The sequence below is a fragment of the Myotis daubentonii genome, chromosome 5, assembly GCF_963259705.1.
Source record: "Myotis daubentonii chromosome 5, mMyoDau2.1, whole genome shotgun sequence".
In the NCBI taxonomy this organism is placed as follows: domain Eukaryota; kingdom Metazoa; phylum Chordata; class Mammalia; order Chiroptera; family Vespertilionidae; genus Myotis; species Myotis daubentonii.
In genome coordinates this window covers 34,491,334-34,518,981 of record NC_081844.1, presented here as the reverse complement: position 1 = coordinate 34,518,981, position 27,648 = coordinate 34,491,334, and the positions used below count along the sequence as shown (strand labels likewise).

General features: G+C 49.0%; 2 protein-coding genes across 6 annotated transcripts in view; one reads left to right on the top strand and one right to left on the bottom strand.

Moving 5' to 3' along the window:
• PTK2B (protein tyrosine kinase 2 beta) overlaps positions 1 to 27,648 on the bottom strand; it is a 121,065-nt gene that overhangs the window by 69,008 nt on the left and 24,409 nt on the right. The gene's annotated exons all lie outside the window — the stretch shown is intronic.
• LOC132236094 (large ribosomal subunit protein eL31-like) lies at positions 1,556 to 25,995 on the top strand. Its single transcript, XM_059699501.1, has 3 exons — positions 1,556 to 1,659; positions 25,322 to 25,341; positions 25,538 to 25,995. The coding sequence occupies exons 1-3, from the start codon at positions 1,556 to 1,558 to the stop codon at positions 25,948 to 25,950; spliced, it is 537 nt and encodes a 178-aa protein (XP_059555484.1). The 3' UTR covers positions 25,951 to 25,995.

Below are 27,648 nucleotides of genomic sequence, written 5' to 3'. Positions count from 1 at the left end.
AGAACTAAGGACCTGGGTCCCTGTCAGGAGGCCCATCTCCCCCAACGTAAATCCCCTGGTGCCTGCTGCAGTCCATGGACTAACTGTGATGCCAGCCAGCTACAGAGTCAAACAGAGGAGGAAGCCTCTGTCTTCTAGAACCTTCCATGCCTGCATCCAACACTCCCTGGTCTTTCCCGCCCCCTGCCCCCTGTGGACTGGCCTATTGGGAGAGGCTTCTTCCGGCCTGAACCAGTGTGCTCGCCTTCCCCTGAGAGAGAGTCTACATGTTCATGGCGCTCTAAAGCAGATATACTTTCCCATTCCTGGCCCTTCTCCTGCCTCTGCTCTCTGGAGGTGGTGCTGGCCCCTTTAGAAGGGAGAGGACACGGGCTCAGAAAGGCACAGAACATCCCATACTAGGACCACCAGCCGCTCATACACATTTTAATGTCAACTTCAAGAAGCCCCTAGAAATTATTCTAGACAAGCTATGCTGACACCAGTGATGACACCAGAGGCCACGCAGCCTCCCAGCAGTGGCACTGGGAGGGCAGTCTAGACTTGCCTGCCCAGAGCCTGCCCTGAAACTCCCAGTTCTCTAGGTCTAGACCAGTGATGGCGAACCTATGACACGCATGTCAGAGGTGACACGAGAACTCATTTTTTTGGTTGATTTTTCTTTGTTAAATGGCATTTAAATATATAAAATAAATATCAAAAATATAAGTCTTTGTTTTACTATGGTTGCAAATATCAAAAAATTTCTATAGGTGACACGGCACCAGAGTTAAGTTAGGGTTTTTCAAAATGCTGACACGCTGAGCTCAAAAGGTTCGCCATCACTGGTCTAGACTTAGGGTCGTAGGATTTTAGAGTTTCGTGGGCATCGAAGGTCACACACCCCTGGACCTTCTCCCACCACCTTGCAGGCACAGCTGTGGCTCCTGCTCAGTGCTCAGTAGTCCGAACTCTGGTCCCTGCTCAGCCTTTGAGCTGAGGTGGCAACCACACCCGCCTTGGTCCCCACAGCACTGGCTGCGCAGATTAACCTCCCACTCTCGGGTTCTATTCTGGGCTGTCGACATCGCCATCACATCGCCATCATTTGTCAAGCGCCTGATTGAACATGGCTGTGGGCCAGGTGAGCAGAATAAAGAACCCAGAACATTGGCTTCCCTGCTTTCTGCTGCGGCCCACGGCCCTTTTGGGAACAAACAGGTCATGTGAACAGAATACTGAACCAGACGTGGATGGGCACAGTACACTTAGTAGATACACAGCTGGGCTCACAACGGCGGGGAGCAGGGCTCAGTGCATAACTGGGGGGTAGAGAGGCCACCATGGGAGACGCATGCAGAGCAGAGGGAAGAACACAGCCCAGGAGGTCGGGTTAGTGGCTTCCTATGTTGAGGCCCTTTCCCCGAGACTGCGTTTGGAGATGGGGCCTTTAAAGTGGTGACTGAGGTAAAATGAGGCCGTTCGGGTGGACCCTAAGCCAATCTGGCTGGTGTCCTTAGAAGAAGAGGAAATTTGGACACAGAGAGAGATACCAGCTGCATGAAGAGAAAAGATCATGCGAGGACACAGCAAGAAGGGAGCCATCTGTGAGCAAAAAGAGGCCTCAGAAGAAACCAACCCTCCTGACGCCTTGATCTTCGACTTCCAGCCTCGAGAACTGTGAGGAGTAAATGTCTGCTGTCTGAGGCTCCCGGGCTGTGGCATTTTGTTTCGGTAGCTCGAGCAGACTGTCACAGGCAGGAGAGCTGGGTTCTGTGGTTTCCACCCCTTCCCTACCTAGTAGCTGTGATCTTAAGAACTCATTTTGGCTCCCTAGTCCCTCCCCCACTGCTTCTGTGGTGACGTGCTAATGAATCACCCACGTGGACCGGCCCAAATGACCAGCACATTGTACGCTGTAGTGCTGGAGTGGGTCCCTGGGATCCCACAGTCTGGTGGTTTTCGGTCTGGTGAGTACCCTTCAGGGGAAGATTGTTACAAATACAGGTGGCCTACCCTGAGATTCTCAATCAGAACGAGCAGGTGGGGCAAAGGGGACAGAAATCTTTATTTTGACAAGAAAGGTGATACACAGCAGGTTGGGAATGACTGGATCACAGTGGGTCAGGGCTGATCCCAGGGAGGGAAATAAGCCAGACCCACGGTGCAGGGCGAAGCTGGGACCTGCGTAAGGTCTTCCGGTCCCGGCTGCATCCCGCTCTAAGACCTGGGTTCTAAGTTTTCCTTGTGTGTCCAGGGCAGAGGAGGGAAAGTCAGGAGAGATGTCCAGGCAGGGTCTGCACTTCTGACCCCCTACCTACTGCCCCGGGAACCCTGGAGGCTGCAGGTCGAGGCCTCCTAGGTTGTGTAATCCTATTATAAACTCTAATGGATGAAGACCCCATGCCTTCTACCTCCAGTCCCTTCTAACTACATGAATGACCAAGAGAGCACCGGGTGCCAGGCCCTGCTCTGCAACTTACCCTGAGCTTTTGACCAAGTCGGTGCCACCATTCTCTCTGTAGAAAGAGGAAGGAAGTCTGGACCCTGGGTCACCTCCGGCTTGAATGCGCCATCTGATCACAGCAGCTCAGGGCCGGAAAGATAGCAGCGAGCACCCTGGCCTGTGCTCTCCCCTGGCGAATGTGGAGAAGCCATCAGGTATGTGGTCAGGTCTCGTAATAACCATGTTTTCTAGTTTCTGTTTGCCGCTTTGACCTCTGGGCCTTGCTGACTCTGGACTATTCCTCCCAGTTCGCACCCAGTTGTCGAGAGGACGCCTTTCATATGCACACCAGCCAACCCAGAGCTGCCCCACCGTCTCCTCCTTTATCTGCTTTCACATAGACCACCATTCTCCTGCCCTGATCACCCCAGGGCCACCAGATACCAGACAACTAGGAACAGGCTCTGTACTGCCCTCCCCCTCCGCCCCATTGAAATGATCCAAACTAGCCTATCTTCACTTAAGCCTGTTTACCCTGTCTCACCTGTTCCTTCCCAAGAAAATCACGTTAAAGACTCTTCCCCACATTTCTCGCTCACTCCTCCCTCCGCCTCCTGATTACCTGGTGCTCCCCCATGTGGCCCTGCATAGTGTCCTGTGCCTCCTGCTTCTAGGGACCTACTTCCTTCATGGCAGCCATCTCTGAGTCTGCATGGCTTGCCATGCCTGCTTAAAATAAATTCTAGGTTCCCTCGAACAGACCTGCCATGGCCCGAACCGCTGGGCCTGTGTGCAACCCCTCCGCTCTACCTGTATTTTCACTGTGAGCCACACATGTAACAGGTTTGGAACTCCTGATCCAGTCTACCTTTAGTCTAATAATCAAATTCCCGCTCTAGCCCCTGCTGCCTCCTCAGCCGTGGGGCCTTACTGCCTTATGCCCCAGGCCTCTGCTCCTAAGGCACTGTCATTGCTGGGAAAGTCTGCATTATGCTCACCACAGACCTGCCTTCTCACAGCTGTTGGTCCCTGGTTGGACGCCTGCCCTCTGGGGACATTCAGAATTGGTTCAATCCCACTTCAATATGGGAGGACACTTTTTAAAAGCAGCTCTTGGTACCCTAAGAGTCATTTCTTCTCCTGTCTAAGCACCCCCAGTTCCTTCACTGTGCCTCATAAGTCAAGAGTCATGTTTTTCATGAGTCTGTGGCTAGAGGTTTTCATCCAAAGACCCATGTCTGAGGGTCAAGTTAAAGGAGAAGAAAAGACACTCTGACCTGCAAAGATGCCTGGTCTCCGTGCAATCACTTCTAGGATTTCATGAGATTTTGAATGTGAAATCTCTAATTTTTTAATATATTTTTATTGATTTCAGAGAGGAAGGGGGATGGAGAGAGATTGAAACATCAATGATGAGAGAGAATCATCGATCGGCTGCCTCCGGCACGCCCCCTACTGGGGTTCCACCCCACAACCCAGGCATGTGCCCTTGACCAGAATCAAACCCAGGACCCTTCAGTCCACAGGCCAACGCTCTATCCACTGAGCCAAACCAGCTAGAGCTGAAATCTCTAATTTTTAAATGTTGGCACAAACTTACAGAAAACGATAAGCAGGGAGACGCTGCTGGTCCTTCCCCAGCCACTCACCCAAGACCATGTCCCCTGGATGGCTTGGCTGTTCCTTAGTTGGAAGGGACAGAGCTTTACACCCCCACCCAAGGCCCCTCCCAAAGAACGCTGGAAGGTCTCTGTCCTGGGGGCACTTTAGGAGCCACTTGTCAAAGAAGCTTATGAGGGTACGAAGGGCAGGAGCCTAGGTGTGTGCTTTCTCTGCCCTTTCTCTGCTCTCGCACGGAGATGACACAGCATGTTGTCGACGTGCTCCCCACAGAGACGGTGAGGGGCCTGATGTTCAGGTCAGGATGTCTTTTCTCATAAAGGAGGGGGGCGGGTAACACACATGAGTGCAGAGGGTCAGGCATGGGTGCCGATGGCTAAGCCAACAGGAGAAGCAGTACCTGGCTGGGGAGAAGCCCCAGCTCAGATATCTATCCTCCACATGACCACTTCTAGTTTTTCATGAGAAGCTGCAATTCAGATTTTAACATGAACTCTTTAATTTTTTAAAACAATATAATTTTAATGATTTCAGAGAGGAAGGGGAGAGAGAGAGAGAGAGAGAGAGAGAGAGAGGCATCAACGATGAGAGAGAATCATCTATCGGCTACCTCCTGCCTGCCCCACACTGGGGATCAAGCCCACAACCCAGGCATGTGCCCTGACCGGGAATTGAACCAGGACCTCCTGGTTCATAGGTTGATGCTCAACCCCTGAGCCACACCAGCTGGGCTGAACGCTTTAATTTTTAAGTGTTGGCACAAACCTACAAAGCATAGTGTAAACTAACAAAAACAAATCTTGGGGTTGGACTGAGCCCCAGGACAACTACTTTGCATCCTGTCCTGGCCTCAGCCAGGGTTACCCTCCTCATCAGGACAGGGTGGTCACCCCAAGGGCTTTCTCAGCTACAGCACCCTCCAACCATGATACCCTGTGCTAGTCAATTTTCTGTGTCAACCTGACTAGGCCAGGGGTGCCCAGATATTAGGTCAGAGATTATGCTGGGTGTCTCTGTAAGGGTGTTTTGGGGTGAGCTTAACATCTGAATCAGTAGACTGAGTAAAGCAGATTGCCCTTTCCAGTGTGGAAGGGCCTCATCCCATCAGGTGAAGACCTAATAGAACAAAAAGGCAGACCTTCTCTGGAACAAGGCAGAATCCTTCCTGACTGACGGCCTTTGAAGTAGGACACTGACTTTTTCCTGCCTTTCAAACCCAAACTCAAGTCTCAAACCTGCCAGCCTTCATGCTGGAGCTATGCCTTTGCTTCTTCTGGTCTCCAGCTTGCCTACTGCAGATCTTGGGAACTGTCAGCCTCCATAAACCTGTGAGCCAACTCCTTATGATAAATTCCCTTATACATATACACACATATATGTATCATATATTTAGGATATATGTGCATAGATATGTGACATATGCATACGTATCCTATTGGTTCTATTTCTTTAGAAAACCTTGCTTAATATGCTCTCCTTAACCAAAGGAGAACTATAAATCTGAAGAAGAGGCTAAACATTTTATAGAGTAGAAACACCTTTTCTGGTTCTCTCCTTTATCATAACACACAAGTATCACCAAGACAGGTGCCATGTAAGACCTTCCCACCACGGTACGCTCATGCCTGGACTAGGGCTTGGCTAGGAGGAAATGCTCAATACATTATATGTTGAATTAAGGAATAGATACTGTTAATTCAAAATAGATACTGTTAATAACCCCATATTACAAATGAGGAAATTGACTCTCAGAGACATTTCAATAACCTGCCCACAGTCACAGGGCTAAGAAATGGTGGAACCGAGACACAACCCCAAGTGCCCTTGAATTCAGAAGTCACATTCCTGATCCTCTGTCCTCTCCCAGGGTCCTGGAAGAGCCAGGCTGTCTCCAGTGCCTTACCTTGACATTCACACCTTCAACTCTCAGCCATGCAGGTGCTCAGAGTGTAGGTCCTTCACAGCTCAGTGCCCCGCCCCCACCCATCCCCCACAGCAACAGCTCTGCTACTGGCTGGCCCACTGAGGTTTCTAAAGACTAATTTCAGAGTCTAATCACAGTTTCGTCCTTAAAAATAAAACTAAAGCAAGAAAGGAAACCCAGGGCAGTGGCCTTGGCGTGTCCCCTTTTCTCAGAGCTGCTTCAGGCAGCGGGGGAGACTGGCTGGGCCAATGCCCAGGCTGAGACACGACCATAGAGAGCCGTTGAGGTGAGGCTGACCATGTTGGGCCTGGGTAGGAAGAAGGTTTTGAGGAAATGCACACAATTTCTAGAAACGACCATTTCCTTCCCTCTGCCTCTGTAACCCCATGTGGGTCAAGCCGCACAGCAGCCTGCAGATGCAGGCCTGGTGGCGGGTGTTAGGTAGAGCTCACAAGAGGAGGCTGCAGCCAGCACCAGAAAGAGCCAGGAGATGGGAAAGGACAAAGGAGTGAGGGAAGGGGTCCCAACAGACCAGAAGGAGGTTGCACAACCACTGATGCGCGGTCAGACCCGCTTCAGGTAGAAGGCACAACAAGGGATGATGGGTAACTAGGTCTTAAATGTGGCCACATACACAAGTCTCTTCATTCTCTCGACCCTCCAACCTCCAGGTAACCAGAAAGTGTCCCCGATCGCCTTCATCCCTCATGGATGCCACTTCAGTCCATAAATGCACCAGGTACCCCACATCGGCTGTGTCCTAAACAGTCTGATTTTTCTTCCTGTCCCTGCAGGGGCAAGCTCCCATTTCAATGATTTCAGAACAACACGGACATTTGGATAATGACATAGAAAGGTATGAGGAAAACTTCATGGTCAAGATGTCACAGCTCCCACCTTAACCCGCAGGAGCACCGCCTATCCCCAGTGGGGACCTCAGTTGCTTCATCTAAGCATGAAGGGCTGGACCAGCTCTTACATTCTTTACCTTACGCCGTGAATATATGAACTCCTGTGTCACTTGACATTGAGTTCTTTGCAGGCCCTGGTGACCCCATGCCTAGCAAGGGCCTGGCCAGAGCAGGGCCCATACAAGCCTGGGAGGGAAGCCTGTAATTGTAAGAGGGGAGAGCTCCAGGGCAGGGAGTGAGGTGGAAGGGGTCTGAGGGCAAAGAGACCTTTAAGAAGAGGGAAGTAGAGATTGGAAAACATTGGGGAGAGGGAAGGCATTAAGAGGAGATGCTATGCCTTTCTGCTTTTATCCCAATATCACAGCCCTGTTTATTCTGAGAAGCAACCAGCTGCAGCTCCAAAATAGATATGCTGAGAAACGCCTCTAATGACAGAGAAATCTGTGGAAACCAAGGTTAGAACAGCCCTTTTCAAGGGACAGGAGCAGAGAAGAGCCTGGAAGGGAGCCACTTCTGGGTGCTCTTTCCACTCCCGCCCTGCTGGCCCTTCTCCCTCCCAGCCCAAGGCAATAGTACTTCTTTCCAGAGTCTCCAGGGCCCAGAGCTGACCATCTACAGAGCAGAGCATGGCCCAAGCAGTCACTCGCAGGCCGTAGTGAGAGTGGTCAGCTCTTCCCTGACAGGGGATCCCATGGCCAGGCCTGACAAATGTCTTTCTTCTTCCTATACCTGAATATCCTTCCCCACAAGCTTTTCTACATGGAGGAGAGAGAACGAGACAACCCAAGAGGGGTTAAGCATGCTGTATTACGAGTTTGTGAGCCTACATGCAGGCACAAAGAAACATTGCACGAGATGGAGTTAAATGGGCAAGGAAGACCTTATCCAAGACTATTGCAACCCTGCAGCACCCCCGCCTCTCTGCACACACAGACCCACACACACAAACACCCCAGAGCCAAAGCCCCTGACCTGGCAGGATCCTCGCTCAGCCTCTGTGCTATGTGCTCAGAAGTTTCAAACAGGACTTGTGCCTCCCTCAGGGATACAGACTTGGTCACAAGCAATTTGCATATTGCAAAGGGGACCTTGCACAGGAACCCTCTCAGGAACTTCCTCCCCGACTGGGAGGTTAGATAGTGAGGGGGAAATGCAGGTTAGAAGTCTCCCCGCCCAGACGCCTGCTCTGATCCTGGCCTCGAATGGACTCTGCAGGATTTTCGGCGGACCCTGGCCTGGCCAGCTGACAGACTTCCTCTACTTAACTAAGCTAAGGCTGGCCTAGCACCACAAGACCCTGGGCGCACGAATCTAGAAGCTGGATGTTGCCTGGAGAGACTGTGAGGCTTACATATACAACCGACTAGGTCAGCATAAAACCTATGGAGCTGGGAAGGAGGACAGGTGGGAATTGGCCAAAGCCTTGAAAGAAGTAGACAGCCTCCCCTGGGGGAGGTGACCCGCACCAGCAGAACACCTGCAAGGGCGCCTCAGTCCGTTTGGGCGGCTATACGGAAATACCACAGACTGAGGGGCTTATAAATAACAGAAATGCGTTTCTCACAGCTCGAGTCGGAAGTTAGAGAGCAGGGTGATCACCGAGATCGCCGACCTGGTCAGGGGAGGGCCCCGTCCTAGGTGAGAAGTTCCTCAGGGTGTCCTCACACGGTGGAAGGGGAGAGGGAGCTCCCTGGGGTCTCTTTCTTAAGGACACGGATCCCACTCATGAGGGCTCCACCCTCATGACCTAATCACCTCCCAAGGGCCCCACCTCCTAATACCATCACCTTGGGGGTTCAGTTTCAACTTGCATTTGTGGGGAGACACATTCAGACCGTAGCAGACAGTGGCGAGATGGAGGATGGGAGATTTGGTAGAATGCCACCCTGAGACTCAAGGTCCTGGCCAGGATCTGCTTCTCTGGGCTTCACATTTCCTGTCAAGCACAGGAAGTGGAACACCAGGTGGGTCATCGTCCTGTTTGAACTAGAAGCTGAGAAGCTTCCTTGGAACCTGAGAGTGAAGAAGAGATGTGGGGAGGGGGTGTTGTCAGGGACCACGGCCAGAGGTCTCATATATCTGTGGCGGTGTCCATGGGAAACTCTAGAAAACAATAAGGGATCACTGGTATTGTTTGAAATCCTTTCTCAGGACTAAGTCTGCGGTCCCTCATTGCCTTAGCTCACACCTGAACCCTCCAAGGGCCCCTTCTGCAGACTTTGACAGGAAGGTAAATGCCCAGCCACTAGCCCATAGTCCCGTCACCAGGGGCCTCTCGGCCTCCCTGGTTTTCAGATGTGTGCTCTTGCCTTCCAGGTGGAGCACAGATTCTGAGTAACAATAACTTCAGAATAATAAGCATGTACGGGGTAATTTTTTAAATATATTTTGTTGATTTTTTTTTTTTTATTTCAGAGAGGAAGGGAGAGGGAGAGAGAGAGAGAAACATCAGTGATGACAGAGAATCATTGATCGGCTGCCTCCTGCATGCCCCATACTGGGGATGGAGCCCACAACCTGGGCATGTGCCCTTGACTGGAATTGAGCCTGGGATCTTTAAGTCTGCAGGCTGATGCTCTATCCACTGAGCCAAACCAGCCAAGGCTTTGTTGATTTTTTTACAGAGAGGAAGGGAGAGGGATAGAGAGTTAGAAACATCGATGAGAGAGAAACATCTATCAGCTGCCTCCTGCACACCTCCTACTGGGGATGTGCCCGCAACCAAGATACATGCCCTTGACCGGAATCAAACCTGGGACCTTTCAGTCTGCAGGCCAATGCTCTATCCACTCAGCCAAACCGGTTAGGGTTCTACTGGGTATTTTTATGTGCCAGTTCGACATACAGATATGCCCCACTTTTCAAAAGTCTGTGTTATGCCACTTGGCTTTCACGAAAGACCTACATTAGTACCTGCTCTCACTCACCGGAAGAAATCCCAAAAGGATGTTAACTTTTGTGAAAACAGCACTCAGCATTGGTTCTGCCTTGAGCCATTAAGGAGGCAGCAGGCACCCCAAACATCCAGAGGGACCCCGCCCAGCTTTCTACAGGCTGCGTATGTATCCCCTCATTCCTGCCTGTAATATAGGTGAGAGTTATTTTCCCTTTTATGTGTTATTTGGTATGAATTGGTAGGTTATTTTGGGGGGTCTGGGAATGCTCAAGACTTTTTTCTTATAAATTAATGGCAATTGCTTCTTCATTTACACCATTGCTGTTTACAAAGGGCTTCGATAGGCATGCTCTACTTTCGGATAAGCAGGGGAAACGGAGGCAATGGGCAGTTAAAGTAACTTTCCCCAGGTCATGGAGCTAGGAAATGGCAGATCTGTCTTCTCTTTCCTGACTGGACACCGCACCATGTCTCCAGGACACACACAGGACTTTGTCCCCGTGCGGAGGAAAGCAGCCGGGACTTCGGCAGGTCCCTGTTCCTGCTAAATCGTTTCTTTTCCCATGGAAAGCACGTGCTGCTTTGTGCCAAGGTTAAGTTTTGTGCTTGTGCGGCCGCTTTCCGGGGGGGCCCCCTCTGCCCTCCCTCAGCCTGAGGCTGTGATGACAATCAACTCCACAGCATCGCAGAGTCCACACCAAGTGGGCGGACGGGAGAGAGAATACAAAGGAAGCAAACTGTGATGCAGTAACTTATAACCAAGCTGGGCAGACAGACGTGTCCACAGACTAATTCCATGGCTAAGTGTGGTGCTACCAGAGAGGTACAAATCAAATTATACCTGGGGGGCAACCAAAGGGAAAGGGGTTAACTTCACCTGACTGTGAAGGGCAGCCTCCAAGCTGGGCCTTCATGGATGGGTAAGTTTGTAAACAAAGGAGGTGGGCGTGGAAGGTTGTCAGCAAAACTTAGAATGAATGTGGGCAAGACAGCAGGAAAGTGAAGGCTTGGTAAGGATTCAGTCAAAGCGCCACGGGTAAGACAGATGTGCAAGGAAAACCCTGGGGCAGCAATCTGGTGGCTGACGCCTTGATTTAGGTAAGAATTACAGTCTCACCCAGAATGGGGGGCAACAATAAGGCATGGATAAAGGGAGATTTCTAGAACCCATAGGAATTGGTAGCCAATCGGAGGAGGAGCCCAAGTCATCTACAACCTTTGACAGAACGTGGGACCACGGTCAGGCTACTCACCAAGCCAGAGGTTGAGAAGGTTGGGCTGGAAAGTTCTGTCTGGGCCTGGAGCCATCCATAGGTGGGTAGAAAAAATGGGAGGGCCGATCATGCTTTCGTAATAATAGCTCAAGAATTCAGGGGCCCAATTCTGTTTGGTCCCTGTGACACTGAACACAATGTCTCCCACCCCCGTACCCCAAGGTCTGCCTATCTCTGGCTACTTTTTGCAAAGCCCACGTCCAGTTTCATCTCTGTCAAAGCTTTGCTTCCCATCCTTCAATAAGATGAACGCTTGCTCTGTATCAGGCACATCTTGCTTATTGTAAATATGTTAGGCTCACTGCTTTGGACCACAGGATTCTCGTAAGCTGGAATAGTAGCTTATACATTTCCCCCCAGTTGCATTTAGCACCAGAACTGGGATATATGAAGCAGGCCCTCATTCACCTAAGAGTACGGAATTGAATGGCCCCAGCCAGACCCCTGGGGGTGCATGTTCTGCAGCTGCATGGGTCCCCTCCTTGCACACCCGTGGTTGTCCCTCACAGCTCCTGGTGAAGGAGCTAACAGTATAGCCCTGTCCCTTACTAGTTGTGTCCCAGACACAGTTCCAACTATTCTGAGCCTCAGTTTCCTCCTCTGTGCAATGGGACAATAATGCAGCTATTTCAGAGCTGCCACAGGGATTCCACTCGAGGCTGCACGCAGGATGCCTGGACATGCACACGGGCACTCCACAAACAGCATCGGGAACAGGAGGGCAGAGTCCAGGTCTAATCTTAGCCCTGCAGTGGCCCGAGTATTTCCTTACTTCCTCATCGGCAGCACAAGGCAGAATAATCTTGGCCCACAGGACTGGGGGTGGGTGAGATGACCAGTAAGAATTCACAGAAACAGGCAACAGAAATGCTTAGTGACTGCACCAGCTCTGCACGTGGCAGACATTTCTGGGGTTTCTGCTAAGAGTCGGCACACAGCCCACCCCAGGCTCAGGCACAGGCCAGACCAGCATCTCCATCTTGCTCAAGGAAGGAGGCCTGTGATGAGAAAGGTAGAGATGGGTTCCAAGAACCTTGTAGAGTTGGAGGAAAGGGCAGGGCTAGACCTGAATCAGAGGCACAGAGGCTTATAATGGGAAGAACTGTCAGAGATCATGCAGTCCAAACTTCAGGCTGGTGCAGGAGGTCCCTCCTGGCTACCTGCTGCTGGAATTCTTCTAGTGATACGGAACCCACTATCCCAAAATTCTAGCAGCCTGTTCCGTTGCTCAGCCCTCTAATGATAAGAAGGCCTTCTTCTATATTTAACCCAATTACACTTTTCTGTAAACTCCCAGATCTGCCCTCTGGACATACACAGAGCAGAACTCATTTCACTTCCCCTAACCTCCTTTCGGTATTAGAAAACAGCTCACCTGCTCCTCCAGGCTTCTCCAGTCTACACTGCTTCAAGTCCTTCAAACAGGCTCGCGATCTTCGGATCCTTCGCCTCCCCAGATAGATACTCCCAGAAAGCTCCTTCCCACTAGCGCAAGACGAGGCCCTCAGCGCTGGGTCCCAGGCCGCACAAGTCCCATGGCCGATAGAAGGCGCTGGCCGTTCTCCTGGTCCCTACCCCAGCAGGGGGATTTCCCCAGGCCCAGTGGCATAGCTGCACTTTTTCCCATTTTCTATACCATGAGGGGAGCAGGAGTGGCTGCTGTCCTTGGAAGACCTGACTCAGGAACCAATGTCACAAGAATTCCCAGCCGACTCTGGCCACGTGGGTTCAGTAGGTCTCTCTTGACACAAAGCAGTGAGACAATGCTGGCAGAGCAGTTTGACCATGCCAACACTTACTCAGGGAAGCTTATTTCCACGCAGTGGTTTTAAATTTCACATGGAGAATGGCTCTGTGCCTGCATGCTGACTCCCTCCTCCTGGTCTGAGAGAGAAGCACTCACCAGGTCTGCCAGAGATGGACCTGTGAGGCTGGGTCCCTCCTGCGCAATCACAGGCTCTGCATCACCCCGCTAGCCTCCCTAGGGAGGGTCAGGATGCTCCCCAGGGGCTTCCCACAAAGCCAAAGGGTCCCAGAGAAGTAGGGAGGGGAAAGGTGAGGGGAAAGTGGACGGCAGTGAGGTGGGGGACAGGGGTGCAGGTGGCAGAAAACAAGATGAAACAGACTGTCCCAGACCCCTGCTTTTCCCAAACATCTCTCAGTGAAAACACAGAAAGTCTCCTGCAGGTGATCAGTTCACCCAAACAATAAACCCTTATCAGGATTTAGTATGCCGTGGCCTCGAGGGCCAACCCTTTCATCCCTTTATATCAGCCTACACCTGGGCAGGGACACTAAGAGTCTGGGTCTCCCCAGCAGAAGGAAATGACACATACCTGCCAAGCTGAGAGGGAGCCTCTGGGTGAGACACGCCCAGGAAGTGAAGAGAAGAGAACAGGTTGTCCCAGAGGACCGTGGGGAAAGGGGCGAGGGAAGAACCCGGCCCTAGGCAGTGCAGGCTCCTGCTGGCAGTGCCACCGGGGCAAACTTTTCAACTCTGCGGGCCCTGCCTCTGGGGTTACAAACTGGGTCAGCAAATGACAGGAGGCTCTGGCCAGACCTGGTTTCGAACAGGCCTGCCAGAGACTGGTCAGGATCTGTGTCCATAAAAGGAAATTCCAGAGGGAGGCCAGGGCCTTCCCTTCCCACCACCTGACCCAGGCAGGTTAATAAACACCCAGTGGGCGCACACTCAGCTCCTCGCTTCATGACGCAGAGATCGCATTTTCTTGGCACAACTGGGCAGAGCTGACTGCACAGATGGATTTGAGGATGAGAAACATTCCTGAGGGAACATGTTGGATCATCCGGGTTATCAGTGACAGGAAGTGGGGGCGGACAGGTGGGCAGGGAGGCTGCTCCAAAGCCCGGAGCATCGACAGGCCCAGGGGACTGTTGCTCATTGGGAACCCCGGAAAGGCAGGGCAGCTGGGGCCTCAGCAGCACCGCATCTCCCCTGGAGACTATGTTGGATGCCAGAGATAGAAGGGTCCCTCCCGCCCTAACTGGTTTGGCTCAGTGGATAGAGCGTCGGCCTGCGGACTGAAAGGTCCCAGGTTCGATTCCAGTCAAGGGCATGTACCTTGGTTGCGGGCACATCCCCAGGAGGGGGTGTGCAGGAAGCAGCTGATCGATATTTCTCTCTCATCAATGTTTCTAACTCTCTATCCCTCTCCCTTCCTCTCTGTAAAAATCAATAACATATATTTTTAAAAAAAGAAAAAGAAAAAGAAAGGTCTCTCCAGCTCCCTTAGCGTAACTTCCACATTTTACATAGAAGGGTCCTGGCTCCCATGCGCCCCTGACCCGTGTCCCAGCAGGAAGCTGGAGGGAGAGCTGGGCCGTGGCTCTCCCAGCCCAGGGCTCTTTCCTTTAAGAAACTGACTCTTCCCCACCCTTCCCTTCATCCCCCCATTGGCTATTTGAATGACCAAAATGTTTTAGTTAGAGAATAATCGAGGGTCCCTTTTCCTGGTTGTCATCTAGAAGGAGAATAAATCCCCAACTCTAGGCCCAGAGGGCAAAAGAAACACAGTTCTGACTTTTCTTCTCCATCCTGCTAGTCAAAATACACCAGGGCAATGTTTTGTAGACAAGTTTTTCACATCCCTTTTTTTTTTAGTTTACAGCATAAATGGCATTATTTGGGGGTAGTGCACAACATTTTAGGGCATCGTGCCAGGGGAAGTCCTGCCCCTGCCATCCACCCCCACCCCTGTTGTGTTTAATCACCCAGGGCTCCTGCTACCTGATTGGGGAGAAAGTTAGCAGCCAAGTCAGACAGATCTTTCACAGTGAAGGGGAGGGAGAGAAGAAGGAGGGCCCTGCCAGAGCTCCGCCCTTGCAGTTAAAGCCCCCTGAGGCTATCCTCTGGCCTCCTTGACATCTGGGTGTCTCCTTTCCTGACTGCTGGCCAGGTCAGGCCCCTCTTAGAGCATTCATGCCCTAGAATGGGTGCTTTCCGTTAGCTGGCTTTGCCGGAGTTAACACTCACATTTACTCCTTAAACTCCTTCATTCAAGTCTGTCTCCCTCCTTGGGTGTTAAGTGCTGGGACATTTGCTGACTGAAAGAATGAAAGTGAGCTTCCACCTGTGTAAGAATGTGACCGTCATTGTGAGAAATTGGCCTTACATAGACCAGGCCCATTCCACGCCTGCGTAGCAATGCCCGATAAACCGAATCCCAAAAGTGTCAGCCACACACAAGTAAAAAGAAAAATGTTTCAGGTATCAGAAATAGAGGGGACTCACATTCAGATCGGTGAGTGGAGCCAAAGCTATGAGGTGTGGGAGCCGGTTATATTTTTGCAGATGGTGTCATCGGCTTCAGACCCTTGTGAGTCAGGGGCTGAGCACAGAATAGATAGCACACTGCTCACCAGGCCACCGAGGTGAGGAAGCTTGACCTCTGCCTGTGGCCCAGTTAAGAAAGAAAGAAAGAAAGAAATAAAGAAAGAAAGAAAGAAAGAAAGAAAGAAAGAAAGAAAGAAAGAGGAAGGAAGGAAGGAAGGAAGGAAGGAAGGAAGGAAGGAAGGAAGGAAGGAAGGAAGGAAGGAAGGAAGGAAAGAAGGAAGGAAGGAAGAAAGAAAGGAAGAAAGAAAGAAAAAAGTAAATTTAAAAGAAAGTCTGGGCCATTCTACATATGTGCAGTGGAAATTTTAGTCCAGTAATTAAATAAAAGCAAATCCAGAAATGGTGACAAGTGATTCGAACAGAGGAAAAGCAAAACTTGAGGATGTTTTCACAATCAAATCCATGGAAACCCCCACCCTTTACAGATACACACACATAATTCAAAATTACAAACCACACAGACAATCAATATTGGAGAAAGCTCCAATGTTGATGCCATTCATAGATTAGAAAATCAAGAACTGGAGTTTATAGAATGATTTGAGGCTATGTAATGTATATCTGAAGTATATTTAGTTTAATAAAATAAAAATATTTATGATACATTTAGTTAATCAAATGTAAATAAATTCAAATTATATTTAATCAAATATAAATATATTTCAACTAGGGTGGAGAGAGGTATGAGAAGTCGAAGATAATTCTAAGAGCCAAACTGGGGAGGGAAGTACTGAAAAGCTGGTAACACTAACACAGAAGTGGACAATCCCTTAGGAGATGGAGGGAGAAAGATTTGAGTCAAAGTGTCATAAAATCCTTCCACTTTGGGAAGGAGGAGGAGGATATTGACTAAATTGAGATTTTCAAGCAATGTGTTAAAAATAAGCAGAACCATTAAAATAATAGAACTGTGCCTGGCTGATGTGTCTCAGTGGTTGAGCATCAACCTATGAACCAGGAGGTCATGGTTGGATTCCCGGTCAGGGCACATGCCCAAGTTGAGGGCTTGATCCCCACCATGGGGTGTGCAGGAGATAGCCAAGCAATGATTCTCTCTCATCATTGATGTTTTTGTCTCTCTCCCCATCTCCCTCTCTCTGAAATCAACACAAATACATTTTTTAAAATAATAATAGAATTATAAAACGTAAGTTCTAAATCAAGAGGGTGAATAAGGAAGAAATAAAAGAAACACAACCAACCCAATGAAAGGCAATGAGGTGGGAGAAAGATGAGGGTAAAGCATGAAAAATCTACACTAATAAAAGACAAACATGCAAATTGACCATACCTTTGCTACGCCTTAAGCCACGCCCACCAGCCAATCAGAGCAACTATATGCAAATTCAGCCACGGAGCTGGGGCAAGCAGGAGGCTTGGTTGCCCCAGTGATGGAGGAAGCCAAGCTTCCCGCCTGCTCTGAGCCGGCTGTAGCCTCTGCTCATGGCAACAAAGTTTCAATTATAGAAGATAAATAAACCCCAGATACCTGCTTTCAGCTGGCTTTGGCCACAGAGCTGGAGAGAACAGGAGGCTTGGGTTGCCCCTAGCAATGGAGGAAGCCAAGCTTCCCGCCCGCCATGGCCGGCTCTGAGCTCCACTCAAGGCTACAAAGTCTCAATTATAGAAAGTAAATAAATCCCAGGATATAAAAAAAAAAAAAAGGAGAGGCTGGGAGCTTCCATAGCGGGGGGGCTTGATCAGCCTGAAAATGGCCCTCAGCCCTTCACCCAGACTGGCCAGGCTCCCCAGTGGGAACCCCCCACCCTAAAGGGGGTGTGGCCAGCCTGAAAACAGCCATCAGCCCCTCACCCAGGCTGGCCAAACCTCCATGTGGTGAGGGTCCCCACGGGGGGGGGGGGGCTTGACCAGCCTGCAAACAGCCATCAGCCCCTCACCCAGGCTGGCCAAACCTCCATGTGGTGAGGGTCCCCACGGGGGGGGGGGGGGGCTTGACCAGCCTGCACAAAGCCATCAGCCCCTCACCCAGGCTGGCCAGGCACCCCAGCAGGACCCCCACCCTGAAGGGGGTGTGACCAGTTGCAAACAGCCATCAGCCCCTCACCCAGGCTGGCCAGACAACCCAGCAGGACCCCCACCCTGATCTGGGACACCCTTCAGGGAAACCAGACGGCCCCCACCTGTGCACCAGGCCTCTATGCTATATAATAAAAGGGTAATATGCAAATTGACCCTAACAGCAGAATGACTGGGAATGACTGGTCACTATGACACACACTGACCACCAGGGGGCAGATGCCCAATGCAGGAGCTGCCCCCTGGTAGTCAGTGCGCTCCCACAGGGGGAGTTCTGTTCAGCCACAAGCCAGGCTAACAGCTGCCAGTACAGCGGTGGTGGTAGGAGCCTCTTCTGCCTCCTCAGCAGCGCTAAGGATGTCCAACTGCAGCTTAGGCCTGCTCCCTGCTGGCAAGTGGATATCCCCCTAGGGCTCCTGGTCTGCCAGAGGGATGTCTGACTGCCAGCTTAGGCCCAATCCCCCAGGGAGCAGGCCTAAGCCAGCAGGTGGTCATCCCTTGAGGGGTCCCAGACTGCGAGAGGGCAAAGGCCGGGCTGAGGGACACCCCCCACCCCGAGTGCACAAATTTTTGTGCACTGGGCCTCTAGTATAAAATAATATCATAGAAATGTGCTAACTATGACATCTTAATAAATGGTTTAAAGCTTAAATTTCCAGTTAAAGGACAAAGACCTTTAGATTCAATTTTTTTAAAAAATTCAACTACATATAGTTTATAAGAAACAAATCTAAAACATTAAGACATAGGAAAGTTGAAAATAGGGGGTAAAAACATAAATATAAACCAGACAATTACTAAATGAAAGACAGTTGATATAGATACATAAACTAACAAACAAGCTAGATTTGCAGAAAAGGAGTTTAAAATGTGATTGAGGAGCAGAGATTTTAACAAGGCAAATTTCACCAAGAAGATACGATAATAAACACACCAAACACAGAGAATTAAAAATAGAAAGGAAAAATGAACAGAAATACAAAAAGAAATTGTTCTGACCCAACTTCATTTGGCCTGTGCTCTACAGAACTGTGCGGACGCCCCTGCATTTAATTTACCTGAACCTACAACACTGAGCTTTGTCTACAGCCCAGGGCTGCCCCAGTGGTGTCCCGATTCCACCCCTTATAAGCGATCTGCATAGATGGTGAGCAGAGAGGGAGAACAGTGAGAACAAATGTGAAAAACGGAACACCTGCGCAGCTTAAGACACTGTGCTCAACACTTACGCAACCTCACAGAAATCCAAAAAGTTGGATTAATAACCCCAATTTACAGAGAAGAAACCAAAATTCAAAGATATCAAGTGACTTTTCAGAGGTCACAAGGCTGGTGAGCAAGAGAGCTTAAATTCAGACGCGATAACGCTTGCTGCTCTAGACGGAATGTGTGTAACCCCCCAAAATTCATGTGAAGTCTTAACCCAAAGGTGATGGCTTTAGGAGGCAAAGTCTTTGGCAGGTGATTAAGTCAGGAGGGTGCAGCCCTCACGAATGGGCTAATGCCTCGGAGAGAACCCTTGCCCTTTTCACCACCAAGTGAGGACACAGAAAACAAACCAAAACAAAAACGAAAAAACTGTCCGTGAACCAGAAAGCGAGTCCTCAACAGACACCGCACCTGCCAGTGCCTTGATCTTGGACTTTCCAGGGTCCAGAACTGTTGTTTAAGACACCCAGTCTATGGTATCGATTCTGCTGTAGCAGCCTGAACAAAGACACCTGCTTGAATAAATGAATGAATTCAGAGAGTGCCTCGATGCCTTTTCCATTATGCCAGAGCACCTACTCGCTACAGCTCTCACTCTTAGCTCTCTGTCTCTTCACTTCACCAAAATCTCCCCTTCAGCAAAGGTTTCTCCTCCCTCTTGTCTGTGTACAGGCCATTTCTACTTCCTCGTCTAGAGTTGGTGAAGGAGAGAGAGAAGAAAGCCAAGCTCTTACAGCATGTCCAGGGTGACTCACAAACACAGCCAATCTCCTTCCAGGCTGGTGGTTGGGAAACAATGCTGCTGACAGTTGTTAAGGAAGAGGGCAGGCACAGGAGATTTAGGAGGAAATCAATTGCTGGTATCACCCCCCTGTCCTATGTGACCGTGAGCAGACATCTAAGAAGTGAAGGGGGAGCCGTGGGGTATTTAAACACCAACTGAAATGGACCTAGAACTATTAGAGTGGTGAAAAATTCCTGGGCACAGAAGTGTCATCAAGCAGAGGAATTTTAGTCTGTGGCTATTTTTTTTTTAATTTTATTTTGAAATAATTATAGACTCACAGGAAGTTGCAAAAATAGCACACAGAGTCTCGTGTACCCTGACCCATCTTCCCCTAATGGTGACATCTTGTAGTGTAATAGCAAAACCAGGAAACTGACAATGGTATAATGCTGTGGTGAGACAAGAAACCTAATTCCATTTTCAGCATATTTTTTTATGGATATGTGGGGGGCGGAGGGGGCGGGGGTTCTATGCAATCTTGTCCCATGTATATGATTGTGTAAGTACTCTACAGACAAGATACAGAGCTGTTCTGTCTCCTTATAGTCATACCTGCCTCCTCATTTCTGCAACTATAGTCATGCGCCACATAACAATATTTTAGTCAATGACAGACCACATATATGACGGTGATCCCATAAGATTACGATGAGCTAAAAAAAACTTCTATTGCCTAGAGATGTCATAGCTTTAATGGCATGTAGTGCAATGCATTCCTCATGTTTGTGGTGGCACTGGTGCAAACAAACCTACTACTCTGCCAGTCATATAAAAGTATAGCACATGTGCCCTAACAGGTTTGGCTCAGTGGATAGAGCGTCGGCCTGCGGACTGAAGGGTCCCCGGTTCGATTCTGGTCAAGGGCATGTACCTTGGTTGCGGGCACATCCCCAGTAGGAGATGTGCAGGAGGCGGCTGATCGATGTTTCTCTCTCATTGATGTTTCTAACTCTATCCCTCTCCCTTCCTCTCTGTAAAAATCAATAAAATATATTTTTTTTAAAATATAGCACATGCAATTATGTACAGTACATAATACTTGATAATGATAATTAAGGCCTATATCACAGGTTTATGTGTCTACTATGCTATTTCCATTATTTCAGAATGTACTCTTTCTACTTATAAAAACTATGCTGCATATCCCCTGCAGCAGCCTCAAACGTCTCATGTTTACCATGTCTCTTGGTTGCATCATTTTCTCTTGTGCTTGATTTAATTCCATGTTTTGTACAGTATCACGCTGCACAGGCTTGTAGCCAGGAGCCATAGGCTATCCCGTACAGCCGGGGTGTGCAGTCGGTTTTACCAACTATACTTGGGTAAGTGCACTCTACGGTGTTTACACAATGACGAAATCACCTAACAACGCATTTCTCGGAACGTATTCCCATCATGACTATACTACTTTGTTCTCTATAGTTTTGTCTCTTTAAGAATGGAATCATCCAGTATGAAACCTTTTGAGACAGACTCGTTTTCATAGTACATAATGCCCTCGAGATCTATCCAGGTTATTGCATGTGTCAACAGTCCATTCCTTTTTATTGCTGAGTAATATTTTATGACATGGCTACACCAGTCACCCACTGAAGGATACCTAGGTTGTTTCCAGTTTTTGTTCTGTAGCTCTTTAACAAGAGGGCTGCCAGACCTGCTTCAGGCTGCAGAGCCTTCTGAATTCCTGGTGAGCAGCCAGCTTCTACCTTCACTTTCAGGACTGTGAATGCACAGCCCAGGGAAATGATTGCACTCCATGGGCTGGCTTCTCAGTTGCAGCTCATTCCTGATGATCCTTCAAGTTTTAAGTGGAACATCACCTTTTCTGAAGCTTTGTGTTAAAAACCATCTCTCTGGCCAGGCTCCTGCAGCTCCCATAACCCATGTGTTCTTGGTCTCTATATCCTCGGCTCAGGTCCCAGCATGCTCAACATTTTTTGTGGAAGCAGTAGATTGACAACATTTTCTAACACAGGTGATCTCCACCTGTGATTTAACACATTCTAGAGGCAATATCTTAAAGGGAGATGGTCATCTTCCAGCAGGCCATGTTTTCTTCCTTGAACAATATATTGTGTCCGAAGTAAAGATGAGACCACCAGTAGAGGCCTCCAAGGCTTTGCTATTATAGATAATAGTGTGATGAACATCTGAATAGATAAGTACAGCTCTGTGTATCTGATTGTTTCATTGGGCAAGCCCTAGAAATAGAATGACTGAGTCAGAAGCATAAACTCTTGTATCTCTTAGTACATGTTGCCAAGTTGCTTTCCAGAAAAGTAGTTATTATATTAGTTTTCTGCTGTTGCTGTACCAAATTACCACAAACTTCATGGCTTAAAATGACACAAGCTTGTCTTACTGATTGAGAGGTCAGAAGTCCCAAAATTAAGGTGCCCTCAGGGTCATCTTCTCTCTGGAGTCTCTGAGGAAGAATCCTTTTCTTTGTTTTTTTCAGCTTCTAGAACCTGTGCACTCCTTGGCTCATGGTCCCTTCTTCCATCTTCAAAGACACCAGAGTAGCATCTTCAACTCTCTCTCTAACATCTGCTTCTGTTGTTACATTTCCTTCTGTCCTCGCCTTCACTGACCCTCCTATCTCACGCTTACAAGGACTCCTGTGCTAAAAATTAGGTCCACCCCCATAATCCAGAACAATCTCCCCATCACAAGATTCTTGATCTAATCGCACCTGCAGTCTCTTCTGCAACGTAAAGTAACATACTCACAGGTTGTTGGGTTAGGATGTGGACATCTTCGGAGGGCCATTATTAGGTATTCACTAGGATGAAAACATTAAGACTCCCTTTGAAAAAGGGCAAAGTATAGTCTGAAGAGTTAAAAGGCAGAATCAAAAATATACCCTGGCCTGTTTTGCTCAGTGATTAGAGCACAGGTCCAGGGACTGAAGGGTCTTGGGTTCAATTCCCGGGCAAGGGCACATGCCTTGGTTGCAGGTTTCCCAGCCCCAGTAGGAGTGCATGCGGGAGCCAACCAATGGATGTGTCTCTCTCACATAAATGTTTCTCTCTCTCTCTACCCACTTCCTCCCTCCCTTCTATCTCTCCTCCCTACTTACCACTCTCTCTAGAAATCAATGGAAAAAATATCCTCGGGTAAGGATTAAAAAAAAAACAATACACACACACACACACACACACACACACACACACACACACACAAAAACAAAACCACACCATTCACTCAAGATGGAAGAGCAAGGTTGTTTTTCAGTTTCAGACAGATGCAGTACAATAACAAATCAGGGACAATTCTGTGGAAAGACTGTCACTAATACTGACATTGCATTCAAGCTCAGGAAAGATAGAACACCCTGTAATCATGTGGCTTGGTCTTTTCAATCTTATAAGCAGGTCAACACGACCAGGAAGACAAGCTCAGTTATCTCTTTTCTATAATAACAACTAGAGGCCCGGTACATGAAAATCGTGCACTCAAGGGTTGGGGGGTCCCTCAGCCCGGCCTGCACTCTTTCATAGTCTGGGGGCCCTTGGGCGATGACTGACTGAAGGCTTAGCACTGCCATGGAGGCGGGAGAGGCTCCTGCCACCGCCACTGGGCTCGCCAGCAGTGAGCCTGGCTCAGGGCTTCTGGCTGAGCTGCTCTCCCCCTATGGGTGTGCACTGACCACCACAGGGTAGCTCCTGCATTGAGCATCTGTCCCTGGTGGTCAGTGCGTGTCATAGCGACCGGTCATTCCTCTGTTCGATTGATTTGCATATTAGCCTTTTATTATATACTAGAGGCCCGGTGCACAAAAAGTTGTGCACTGGCGGGGGTAGGGTGGGGGGGTGGGGGGTGTCCCTCAGCCCCACTTATGCCCTCTCACAGTCTGGGACCCCTCAGGAGATAACCACCTGCTGGCTTAGGCCCGCTCCCCGGGTGGCAGATAGCAGGACCGATCCCTAGGTGCCTGCCCCACCTTCCCAGGTCGCATACAGGGCAGGGCCGATCAGGAGGTTGGGGCCCTGCCCCAGGTCACACACAGGACGCCCAGGTAGGCCGGCGGATCGCTGCTGCCCCGCCCAGCCGCCCCAGGTCTGGTCACACACAGCCCCCCCACCCCCAGGATCACAGATAGCAGGCCCAGATGGCAGCAGGGCAGGCAGGATGGCGCTGTCCCACCCTGCCTGCAGTATGCAAATTAGCCGCCATCTTTGTTGGCAGTTAATTTGCATATTGCACTGATTAGCCAATGGGAGGCATAGCGAAGGTACGGTCAATTACCATGTTTGTCTATTATTAGATAGGAAGATTGTCAAACAACCTAGCAGTATAGAAATGATTTATTGATGTATGATTCATGACCTTGTTACCTGTTCTTTCTGCAAAGTTTTATATAGCTCTTAGCGATAACATAATTATACACTGCCAATTCCCAAGCACTTTAGATGTCACCATTTCTCTTCATTTCTCAAATTTAACAGCCCTCTCAACAGATATACATACCTGCTAGCCACAGATCACAAACTGCTACATGATCAAAGCTTACACATTTATTGCAGGGGACCACAATTGTCTTGTGTGCTTGTAACACCTCCTCCCCTTTCAGAGAAATTTCACTCACAGTCTTTACTGAGTAGTCCTCCTCCCATGGAAACTGGCTAGTTCTAGTGGAAGCTGCCATTGTGAGACCATCTCTGCTACCTCCTCGTCGTGGTCTGGACCAGAGGAGGTGATGCATTACTCAAACTGAGACAAACATGACTCCCACTGTCCTGGCTGGGTGACTGGTCCAGAACTGGACACATGATCTTAGCTAAACCAATCAGAGTTCTTTGGCATTTTAAAAACTTCAGCTTAGGGAAAGAAGCTTTGCCTTGGATGCCATTAGCAGCTATGCCCCCTGCCTTTTACAGAAGTTGTCCTGAAAGAAGCCGACATGCAGAGAGAGACAGAGGGGTAGACTCAGAGACACCTGGTCATGTCTGAGGTCCTAAAGGCAGTCATCCCTGAGGTCAGCTGCTTCCCAAATCTTCCCTTAGGTTGGGTTTGTAGCCATCAAATCCCCTTTCTGGGGTGCCTGTCATCTGCAACTATAAGAGTATTGACCAGGACACTGACAGGTGTGTGGCACGTTCCTTTTCTCACTTCATCCTCAATGGGAGGCTTGTATCTGCTGGCGCTGCATTTCTCCTGCTCTTGGGAAATGACTTCCAAAGCTACCCTTGGTCAGGTTCAGTGACTGGTAGAGCTAAATGGGTTGGCACTCCCAGCCTATTCCTCCTCAAGCAGCTGGACCGTGGGGAATCACACCCTGAACGCAGCATCCCCTTAGAACAACCCAAACACTAAAGTGTCTCATTGGTTTCAGGACTGGTCTTAATCTGATCTACCATTACAGGTAGAATGGGGATGTATTGTGGTGACCAAAGAGAGTGTGTGTGTATGTGTATGTGTATGTGTATGTGTATGTGTATGAGGATGTGTATGTGTATGTGTATGTGTATGTGTATGTGTATGTGTATGTGTATGTGTATGTATATGAGAGAGAGAGAGAGAGAGAGAGAGAGAGAGAGAGAGAGAATTCAAATGTAAACAAATGCATTAGGGACTTTGCTTCCTCATACTCAGAAGTCAACATGTACAATTAGGCCAAGATGGGCCCTTCCTAGCCCATGAGAAGGAAGGAAAAGGAGGGAGAAAAATCCTACAGCAGATAGGCAAGCAGCAGGCACTCCATCCCAAATGTCCTGGCAAACAACACTACCTTCTTAGGCAGGGCATGGCATCCCCCAAACTAAAGGTGACTCACTGGCTTGATGTGGTAGGCCCACTGCCTTTATCTTCGGCATCTGACAGGATGCAGCCTCCAACTCAACAGCCCCACTGATGCATAGCTCATGGCAAATTTGTGCTGTAGATCTCTGAGCCTCCTGCATGGTGGGTGCTACAGAAATAGTCTTGGCATGAAATCCCCTTTACTCCTGAGCCTGGATCAGCAGCCCCATGTCTTCATCTCTCTATCTCCTTGAGGTGACTGTGGCTTCAGTGGCTTAGCATAATTATTTAATAATAATTTAAATATTATTTAAATAATAATGCTTCCTATTTAATGCTGTTTGTTATTTTCTTATAGAAAGTGCTGGCACAGCTTTCCAACTTGCCGGGCACGATGGCTCCCGCAAAGAGGGTGGAGAGAAGAAGAAGGGCCACTCCACCATCAACGAGGTGGTGACCAAGGAGTACACCATCAACATCCACAAGCACATCCATGGCGTGGGTTTCAAGAAGCGTGCCCCTCGGGCACTCAAGGAGATCCGGGAATTTGCCATGAAGGAGATGGGAACTCCAGATGTGCGCATTGACACCAGGCTCAACAAAGCTGTCTGGGCCAAAAGAATAAGGAATGTCCCATATCATATCCGGGTATGTTTGTCCAGAAAACGTAATGAGGATGAAGATTCACCAAACGAGCTATATACATTGGTTGCCTATGTGCCTGTCACCACTTTCAAATATCTACAGACCGTTAACATGAACGAGAACTAATGCTGATGGTCGAATAAAGTTATACAACTGCCAAAAAAAAAAAAACAGTGCTGGGGCATTTTACTGTTGCCTTGAGTTCAAAATAAAGTGCCTCCAAATAAACTGAAGCTCCTGTCTTGACTCTTCCAGCCAAAACAAGTTCACAAGTGTGGGCTGGCCCCGATGACCAGCCTCCATGCACATTAAGAATATAATGTTCTTGCTCTAACAAGCATTTACCAGAGGAGAGGTGATTGGGAGGTTTTCCTGTCTTTTGTTTTCATTGCTCGCAGGAACACATTTTGACCTTTACTTGGCCTTTTGGGTATCACGCATATGCTGGAGACTACAAATTTTATAGATGAGTAGGTGGGTGGAAAAAGCACTTGGCAGTTTGTCAAGGTAAGTGTACAGCGCTTTTTTTTTTTAATGGGGAGGTGGGGAGACACCATCCGTATTAATTGATGTTTTGAAAGCTGGGAAGGTTGGAGGATCTCGGTGCTCAGACGAGCAGAAGGGAGCTTGGTCAGCTGGGGAGATGAGAGGCAGCGGGACCTGCGAGGCCCCTGAGCGCGCCCCCTGAGTCAGGCATGACGGGCACAGCAGAGCGTAGGGGAAGTGGAGCCCGAACAGCAGACTGAGTCATATTTACTGAAGAGACCATGGAACAAAAGCTGTAGACAGGAGCCTGTGCGGGGGATGGCACGCACAGTGCTCTTCCCGCCCCATTAGCTGTGTTCCTCTTCCCCAAAGTGATGGGCTACGTGGGATGTGGGTTAAGAAAACTAAACACAGGTTCCATTTTCCCATCATCTTTCCGCAGGCGGTTTTAACCCTGTGGAACCAGGTGTGCGTGGAGAGATTTGCTTTCAACCGACATTTAATTTTTAACATTTCCCCATAGAAAAAGCCTATGTTTTATTCAGAGGGAATAAAGCCTAGGTTTATCAAATTATCCTGGAAATTGTAATCCCAGTCCTAGTCTCAGATGGACCCTCCACCCCTCCACCCACACCCTTGAGACAAGCAGAGGAATGAAAGTCGACAGATTTGGGGGCGAGGCAAGTTCTGCAACCAGGTTGCTACAGGACCTTAGGCAAGTCATTTTCCTATGTTGTTTTTTGTTGTTGTTGTTGTTGTTGTTTGTATTTGAAAAATAAAAGAAACAACCTAGAAACTAACAATCACCCACATTTCCACAATCCCCAACTGACCACTGTTAACATGTTGGAGACTATTTTCTTATGTTAGTAAAAGGGTTGTACTGGGTGATTGCCAACATTTAACATCCTCTGATTCTGTAATTATTCCATGGGTCCAGTTATAACGTAAATACATCTGCCTCCCACTGCTCCCCCACCCTCTACCCCCCACCCCCCGCCGCCAAATAACTGTATTCTTAGTGGTTCTGTGGTTAACCAGTGACACTTGTACCTGACCTTTCGCAACTTTATTATAAAGGAGGAGCTCCCAACTTTTTAACAGAAGACTCTAGTCATCTTTCCCCTGAAGCCATGGGATTAGAGGGAAGTTGGCATCAAGTCCCTGAGTGAAGTTACACCCTCCTTCTAAGTCAAGCCAGAGCTTTGAGAGCTGCTGGCAGCACCCATCTTTCCTGTTGGGATCCTCTTTATAAAAAGAGACGCTATAATTGCCCGGGGGGAAATCTCACCAAAGAAAATGCAAATGTCTCGGAATGTTTGTTCGTCCTTGGCCAGA